Source organism: Panicum hallii, chromosome 8, assembly GCF_002211085.1.
Source record: "Panicum hallii strain FIL2 chromosome 8, PHallii_v3.1, whole genome shotgun sequence".
Classification (NCBI taxonomy): Eukaryota; Viridiplantae; Streptophyta; class Magnoliopsida; order Poales; family Poaceae; genus Panicum; species Panicum hallii.
Genome location: NC_038049.1, coordinates 29,489,139 through 29,498,467, shown reverse-complemented (window position 1 = coordinate 29,498,467; position 9,329 = coordinate 29,489,139). Strand labels below are relative to the sequence as shown.

The window sequence follows — 9,329 nt, the reverse complement described above, 5'->3', positions numbered from 1 at the left end:
AATGCTTAACAAGAGTATCCGAACAACTGTTTGGTGTGTAGGCAAAGTTCGGCGCTTTTTGGAGTTGAAAATTCCAATTGAAAAATCCATTAATAATTTGTCGTCATATTTTATTGCACGGAGAATTGTTGAGGGAATCTATTCCGTTTAAAAACCCCGACCTAATGACAAACTAAAGCCGGACAAGCACTACTATATCAGCTGGGAAGATGAAGAGTCCGTACAAAGGAAATCCTCAAATCACGTTCAGGAGTAGCAAATCCATCTGTAGGCCGTGGCCCTTTCGAAACAGTTGAGCAAGTGAGATCGCATGAATCTCCATCCCACTTTATGTTCATCTACGATTGATGATCAAGCTTTGCTAATTATATCGGTCGATCTCCTCCCCCATAATATACTCATGTAAAATCAAATAAGTCGATCATAGCGCAAAACATGTCATGCAGATGACGAATTTTATACTTGTGCACGGGCTAGCACTTCCTATTTGTATATGGTTGTAGCTGCTGCAGTGCAGCGCAGTGCTGATGGTGGTTGCCCAAGCTCAATCAGAGTAGCACGCGCCTTTTAGGTGCCTAGTTTGACAATTGGGGATAGCTAGCTTGCTTACCAGCTAACCATTTAGCCAAGTCATTCTGGAATTAGGCAGGAGGGCAGAAAGTTTTTCAAAAATTAGCACTAGTATTGATCGGCATTTTGGTGTCAATTTATTGCGTGCCCAAGCCATTCTTGGTTGGCAGAGTTGAAACTGGCCTAACCAAAGTGCTGTGTTTTGACCGCTGCCAGCCACTATTAATTAGCGTGTGAGTTAGACAGGTTGTGTACCTGCGTGTGAACTTTAATTTCCTTTCGATGCCGACCGTGGTTCCGGTGTTGCAGACAACAATGTCAAACTCTTCAACGTGGATGCTAGATATCTAGCATATCTATCAGCACTAGTCGGAATCCAAATCCGCATGGTGAATGGTAGCCTTTATCCCTGGACCGCATCCGGTCAAATCGTCAATGCGTCTCTGGTGATCTGGGACCAAAATTCTATATAGCTTCCTACAATGCTTGTGTTCTCATTTACTTAGCCGTTTCGTTCACATCAGGAGCAGTCTTCGGGTATTATTCCCTCCATTTCAAATTATAGGTCGTTTTGGTAAATTTATATACATAGTTTTTTTTATACATCTAAATAAATATTATATCTAGACATATAGCAAAAATTATATATCTAAATTTGCTAAAATAATCTAATTTTGGAACGGATGGAGTAGTTCTTTTCCTAATTAATCTGCTAGTCACAAACGCATGTTCTTTTGAAATCTAAACTGCTTACTTTCATGATTAGTTTTGATTGTGATGAACAGATACGTATATAAGCTAACAAAATTTTATAATTTTATGAAATACAGTACTACTTCTCAAAAAGAATTAGTTATTAGCTCCCTTGTGTACATCAGTATACTTGCCTGCGCGGTTGGAGAGTAGGCGCGAGGAATTAACGAAGACGGACGGAATCCAGCTCGTGTGCGCGCGCGTGACGCTGCGCAATCTTTCCCATTGGCACATACTTGTGTATATCGATCCATGTGGCGTATCCACGCTTACATCACAGCCTTATTGTACGCTTTGTCCGCGAGTACACGTACCCTTCTGTTGTGGAGACCGACAAAATCCTCAGCCAATTTCATAGGTCACTCCTAGTACAAACATTAGCGCATGCCTGTGAACTTCTTCGTACATCTTTTTACAATTGCCGTAATATCATTTCTTCTTACCATCATACCTACACAGCACCTGTGATAAGAAGAGAGATAATTTTCTTTTTGAAGTAACCCGTGGAGCACCCTTTTTATCGGGTGGTAATATCAACCGGTACTAAAGGCAAGGCTATACATCAGTACTGGATGGTGTTACCGACCTGTACCAATTTATGTGGAGGCATTAATATTGGGTAATAATGTGTAGGTTTTAGTTTAGTACCGGTATTAAAGGTCCCAGACCTTTCCATCCACCCAAAAATACCGGTACATCGGTACAGTACGAAGAAGACCCTGTACTAATGCTAGAATTAGTAACACTTCCTACCGGTATATTTTAATTAGGTAGATCAATAACGTGTTTTCTAGTAGTGTTCATTTACGGTAGTTAAAACAAATTAACTTGTCGCGCTTGTAAAAGCTTTGGCTCGATCATGATGAGACTGCGTGCAATGTGGATTCAGTGACAGAATATATGAGAGAGTAATCATGGCTCGGTAGTTGCTACATGGATCATGATAGGAAACGAAACAAAAAGAAATATACATGGCATGCTGCCAGCGTGTTACAGGTAGATATATCACACAAGGCCTGTACAGCTGGATCATTGAAGTTCCTATCAAGTTGTGAAATTTTATTATATATAACAAAGACGTACTAATACATGGATAGTTAATCCTCCATTGGCATCCAATGGTGTACGTTTTGCTTGACTTCGGGCTGTAAACGTGCAGACCTCACGCGACGCAACATAGTACCATCAAACTTGCACAATTTGCCTGCTAAACTATGCTGCTGTTGTGGCTTTTCAGATATGATTCTGGTTTTTATGATCAGCTGAAGCTCCCTGTCACACAAGTGGCTTGTTTAATTTCTTTTCTGAACTACCGAGAAACCTTGCATGCTCCCTGCTGAACTGATGATTGTCCATCTGGCCACCCTGTGGTGTAGTTTTGTGCTGTAAACGTGGACACTTGACGCCACGCACAACCCCTAGGCAATTTGCTTAAAATACTACTAATATTTTTTTCTTGATATGCTAGTGTATCCTGCTTCATGCCTACTAATTAGTGGGTTCTTCCTTTTTTTCCGGGCTCTACTGAAAAAACTGTGTTCCTTCCGAGTAGAAGTTTGCATTAGTTGAAACTGATGTCATGTGCAACTTGCACACCTTATGAACCAAACCTACCTATATATATAGTAGATTTATTTTTGGAATTGTACAAAAGTGAAACTTACGTATAAGTGATTAAGTAACTGATCATCCGTTCCTAATAAAATCCTGCAGATTAGATTTGTCAACCTCAGTGCTAGTAGTCACGTGACCAGGGACCACGATCAGCTAGTCTTCACGAGTTAAATATCATGTGACACGCAGAATAAACTTCTGAAAAGTGGACCTTGCTAAATAATTCTCTGTGTACCGCTATTTCTAGAAGTGTGCCATTCCTAAGAAAGGACGCCCGGTGTGAGCCCACATCTCAGATCCACCAATCCCAAATATTTCTTGAACCCTCTCCAACTGTGTTTGGATCCAAGAGGCTAAAGTTTTAACCCACATACTTAATGCTAAATAGTAGGACTAAATATGGGCTAATTTTTATCTAATTACACATATGATGGCTAATTGGTCGTTAGAGGCATCAGCTCTTGATTAGCTCTCATTAGCTCATATTTAGCCCCGTTAGCACATCTAGAGCTAAACTTTACCACCCCTCTTTAACCACCTCCGAAGACCCCCCTAACTTGCGCTATAAGTTCCGGGTGCCCCATACTCGTTAGACCACGAGTTGTAACAAGTCTCAACTCTGCCCTCAAACTCGTGTTGTAATCTGGGGAGGAGAGGATTGTAACAAGAGAATGACGTCGACGAAGAGGACGGCGCCATGGCACAGGCTCTCGGAAGCCGAGGCTGCCGTGAACCGCGCCGTCGCGGCGAGCCGCGTGGGAAAGTACTTCAAGCTGGATGCCCGCAAGAGCTCCTTCACCAAGGAGCTTCGTGCTGGCGCCGCCACGTTCCTCACCATGGCCTACATCATCTCCGTCAACGCAGCCATCCTGACCGACTCCGGCGGGCCGTGCACGGTGCAAGACTGCACGCCGCTGGCGAACTCGACGGCCGCGCCCGGGCCGGAGTGCACGGTCGGGCCTAACCCGGGGTACGAGCAGTGCCTGGCGAGCACCAAGAGCGACCTGATCGTGGCCACGGCGGTGGCCGCCATGGCCGCCTCCTTCGCCATGGGCCTGTTCGCCAACCTCCCGCTCGCGCTGGCCCCCGGCATGGGCGCTAACGCGTACTTCGCCTACAATATGGTCGGGTTCCACGGCTCGGGTCCCATTACCTACGGCACGGCGCTCGCCGCCGTGATGCTGGAGGGCATCGTCTTCTTCGCGCTGTCGGCCGTCGGCCTCCGGTCCAAGCTGGCGCGGATGATCCCGCGGAACATCCGGCTTGCCTCGGCGGTCGGCATCGGCCTGTTCCTGGCCTTCACCGGCCTGCAGGCGCACCAGGGCGTCGGGCTCGTCGGTGCCAGCCCGTCGACGCTGGTCACGCTGACCGCCTGCTCCGAGGTGGACCCCACCACCGGCGCGTGCCTCGGTGGCACGATGCGCAGCCCGACGTTCTGGCTCGGTGCCGTCGGCTTCCTGATCACGGCGACATGCCTGGCAAGGAACGTGAAGGGGAGCATGATCTACGGCATCCTGTTCGTGACGGTGGTGTCGTGGATCAGGGGCACTAGCGTGACGGTGTTCCCGGACACGCCGGCGGGCAATGCCGGCTTCTCCTACTTCAAGAAGGTGGTGGACTTCCACATGATCAAGGGCACGGCGGGGCAGCTGAACTTCGGCGGCTTCCGCCACGGCAACGTGTGGCTGGCCCTGCTGACGCTCCTCTACGTGGACGTCCTCGACACGACAGGCACATTGTACTCCATGGCCGAGTACGGCGGGTTCACGGACGAGGCCGGCGGGTTCGAGGGCGAGTACCGCGCGTTCCTCGTGGACGCCGGGTCGACGGTCCTCAGCGCGGGGCTCGGGAGCTCCACCATGACTACCTACATCGAGTCGACGGCGGGGATCCGGGAGGGCGGGAGGACGGGGCTGACTGCCATCGCCGTGGCCGCATGCTTCCTGGCGTCCCTCTTCTTCGGTCCGCTGTTGATGAGTGTGCCGCCATGGGCCGTGGGCCCGTCGCTGGTGCTGGTGGGCGTGATGATGATGCGCGTGGCGAGGGAGATCGAGTGGGGCGACATGAAGGAGGGCGTCCCGGCGTTCGTGACCATGGCCCTGATGCCGCTGTCCTTCTCCATCGCCAACGGCATCATCGCCGGGCTGGGCGTGTACGTCGCGCTGCACTGGTACGACTGGGCGCGGCAAGGGTGCGGCAAGGTTAGGGACGCGCTGGACGAGCGGCGGAACCAGGTGGCCGCCGCCGCGAGCGAGGTTGGCCCGGCGGCGGTGCAGGGCGTGGTGTGAGCTAGCTAGCTCCGTTCGTTGTGCGCGAGATTGTAGACGTACTGTCACGTGTTGTTCATCAGTAGGTGGATTAGCTCTTTTAGCATGTTCACCACTTTGGGACTTAATTTGGTGCGCGGCGGGTGTGGGGGGTTGGGGGGTGGTGGGGTGGTCTGAAATGGAGGATTACTGGATTAGGAGCTCTGTGTATGGGTAAAGTTGTCTGTACTTTGACCGTCATTGCAGCGTTCTCATTGATTTCCTCGCATCACTCCCTTTGGCACGTTTCTTTTGCTTATTCGTGGAAACATGCATGTGCATTTTAGTGGGAGGGTCAGGTCAATGCCATCATTGTGACCGACTGACTACAGTAGAAACAACACAACTGCTTGCTGAATGACTATTAACTAGTGCCAACTGCAGGGGGCGGCTCTCGGTCAATGGACCACCTACCATGCCAGGCTGGCCTCTGTCACGACCCTAAAAATAAAACCATGACTAACATTTGAACAACATCATCATGAGCATCATTAAAGCATAATGAAGCATCTTATGCATGTGTTTGCATGAGTTATTTCAATTTCTGTGATTTGTTTGAATGCTTACGTGTGACGTAAGTTTAATTTTTGCTATGCAACTGTGCCTCCAAACCATTTATTCAAATACAAGACTTAAGATGACAAATTTAAAATATTTTTGCTTAATTTTGTGACAATCAAACCAAAGCATAAAATTCTTGGAAGTTTCAAAAACTGTTGTATTGTTGTTTTTGCTGTGATCAATCTAGGGTGAATTTTTGGGCGTTTGTTGTTGCAAAATGATCTTGATGATTTTAAATTTGTTCTATAAAATTTTGGTGATTTTTGGATCAAGGGAAGTTGCTGTTTTTCAAAGTTGAAGATCCCGGTGTTTTTCTTTTTCCCCCTTCTCACCCGGACCCACCTGTCAGCCCTTTCTCCTCCTTCTCGCTTCTCCTTCCCACGCTGGTCGGGTACTCAGCACTTTAGCACCATATTACCGCGCCACACCGACCGCCCCGGGCATGCGAAATGCCGCCATGCCCTCGCTCCGCTCCTCCTTCGAACGCCGCCGGCCCCTCTTTTCCCCAAACCCTAGTCGCCTCCTGCATTACCGCCGCCACCACCGGCCGCCACTGAAATTCGCAGACTCCGGTGAGCTCCGCCTTGATTTCTCACAGCTATGGCCTCCCCTAGTCCTCCTCGACTCATTCCGGCCCTAGCCTCCTTGTTTCCCTAACTACGCAGTCCTTCCGGCGGAGCACCACCGCTCGTTGTCGTTTTGTGCCGCTGCACCATCACGTCGCTGAGTTCGCCCACCGCTGCAAGCTTGTGGTGAGCCTTGCTGACCCCTAGACCGCGTTGTGCCTAAGTTGCCGCCTTGCCCGGCCCCATTTTCGCTGTCCGCCACCCCTCCCCACGCCGGACGGCCATGCCGGACGGCCATGCCGAGCTTCGGCGCCATGCGTGGGCACGTTCTAGCATGGTCAAGGCAGGCCTTGACCCGCCTACTCCGCGCTGAACTCCGGGCCCTGCTTGGCAGCGGCTTGGGATAGGTTTGGGCGAGTAGATCTAGAGTGTTAGCTTGGTTTTCTGTTGTATGCAAATCTGAGATCTTGTAAAATTTGTAGAAAAATATGAAGATCTCCGAAAAAGGTGAAACTTGTTTTGTTAGATTTCATGCACTAAGACCTACCTAGTAAATTGTTGGATGCCTTTTTCCTATAACAGTAATTTAGTTACGTTTTGTTCAAATTAAAGTGACTTAATTACTTGATAAATTCTCTGCTGCTCTACAAATGCCAAACTTAATTTTGTTAGAATCCTTATTAAATGCTCGTTCTATTAGTGGAACTTGTTGTCCTGGAACTCATATGTTGTTTAGGGTTTTAAATTAATTACATATTTGCTGCTTGAAAATTGATTATTGCATATCTATTAACTGAAAAACTCTAAAATAATAAAACCATTCCATTAGTCTTGTTTCTCTGTCTAGTTCCTATGATAATTATCTGAAAATTATTTGAAGTGAATTGCATATCTTTTAGGATTTATCTTGGTTAGAGTAGCTGAAAGTTGTCATTCTTACCAATAATTCTATAAAATAGTTTTTCACAGCAAATCCAACTTTATTTAGTTCTTATTGATGTTCTCTCAATGCTCAATTTATTTCACGATTTATGCTTGCTTTATGATTTTCTTGTTGTTAATACTTCCTTAGTGTTTTTCATGCTCAGTCTAGTAGAGATGCTTGTTTGTTATTGTTTGTGCTATTATTTGCATATCATGGCATGTTTGTGCAATTCATTCTTCGATAATAGCACTAGTTCAGCCCATTTTGCAGCGACTTTTGTGCACTAGCAAAATGGTCCGAAACACCCTAAAATATGAGTTTTAAGTCCAATAGAGTGGATCGGGTGCATTCGTTGCGAAAAATTCCGACGCAACTTCGTTTAGCGAAGTTGTGCGTTAATGGCACCAGTTCAGCCAGTTTTGCACCGACTTTCGTGCAGTAACAAAACAATTCAAAATACCCCAAAACATGAGTTTGGGTCCAATGGAGTGGATCGGGTGCGTTCGTTGCAAAAAATTCCAATGCAACTTCGTTTAGCAGACGTCTTCGTTAATAGCATTCATTCGGCCAATTTTGCACCAGCTTTTGTGCAGTAATGAAACAGTCCGAAACGCACTAAAACATCAGTTTTGGATCCAATAGTGTGGATCGGGTACATGCATTGCGAAAAATCCCGACACAACTTTGTTTAGCGAAGTTGTGCATTAATGGCACCAATTCAGCTTGCTTTGCACCGACTTTCGTGCAGTAACGAAACGGTCCAAAACACCCCAAAACATGAGTTTTGGATCCAATGGAGTGGATGGGGTGCGTTCGTTGCGAGAAATTGCAACGCAACTTTGTTTAGTGAACTTGTACGTTAACGTCACCAGTTCAGCCCATTTTCTACCGGCTTTCATGCAATAATGAAACGGTCTGAAAAAACCTAAAATATGTGTTTTGGGTCCAATAGAGTGGATCGGGTGTGTTCGTTGCGAAAAATTCCAACGCAGCTACGTTTAGCAAACTTATGCGCTAATAGCACCAGTTCGGCCTGTTTTGCACCGATTCTCGAGCAGTAATGAAACGGTCCGAAACACCCTAAAATATGAGTTTGGGTCCAATGGAGTGGATCGGGTGCGTAAGTTACGAAAATTTTCAACGCAACTTCATTTCACGAACTTGTGCATTAATGCCACCAGTTCGGCCTGTTTTGCACCGACTTTCATGCAGTAATGAAACGGTCTGAAACACCCCAAAATATGAGTTTTGAGTCCAATGGAGTGGATCAGGTACGTTTGTTGCGATAAATTTCGACGCAACTTTGTTTAGCGAACTTGTGCGTTAATGGCACCATTTCAGTTTATTTTGCACTGACTTTCCTGTAGTAACTTAACAGTCTGAAAAAATCCTAAAACATGTGTTTTGGGTCCAATGGAGTGGATCGGGTGCGTTCATTGCGAAAAATTCCAACGCAGCTACGTTTAGCGAAATTGTGTATAAATGGCACCAGTTCGGCCAGTTTTGCATTGATATTTGTGCAGCAACGAAATGGTCTAAAATGCCACAAAATATGAGTTTGCGTCCAATGGAGTGGATCGGGTCTATTCATTGCGAGAAATTCTGACGCAACTTCATATAGCAAACTTATGCGTTAATGGCACCAGTTCGGCCCATTTTGCGCCGACTTTGGTGCAGTAACGAAACGGTTCGAAACGCCCGGAGTGGATTGGGTGTGTTCATTGTGAAAAATTCTGACGCAACTTTGTTTAGCACTTGTGCGTTAATGGCACCAGTTCAGCACATTTTGCACCGGCTTCCTTGCAGTAACGAAACGGTCCGAAACATCCTAAAACATGAGTTTTTTGTCCAATGAAGTAGATCAGGTGTGTTCGTTGCGAAAAATTGCAATGCAAGTTCATTTAGCGAACTTGTACATTAATAGCACCAATTCGGCCCATTTTTCACCGACTTTCATGCACTAATGAAATGGTCCGAAACACCCAAAAATATGAGTTTTGGGTCCAATGGTGTGAATCGGTGCGTTTGTTGCGA

General features: G+C 46.8%; 1 protein-coding gene across 1 annotated transcript; it reads left to right on the top strand.

The window, feature by feature from the left end:
* Nucleotides 1–3,528: 3,528 nt before the first annotated feature.
* LOC112902853 (adenine/guanine permease AZG2) lies at nt 3,529–5,475 on the top strand. Its single transcript, XM_025972039.1, has one exon. The coding sequence runs from the start codon at nt 3,609–3,611 to the stop codon at nt 5,223–5,225; it is 1,617 nt and encodes a 538-aa protein (XP_025827824.1). The 5' UTR covers nt 3,529–3,608; the 3' UTR covers nt 5,226–5,475.
* The last annotated feature ends 3,854 nt before the right edge of the window (nt 5,476–9,329 follow it).

Coding starts and splice junctions, on each gene's coding strand:
- LOC112902853 (XM_025972039.1), top strand. CDS start 3,609: ATGACGTCGACGAAGAGGACGGCGCCATGGCACAGGCTCTCGGAAGCC.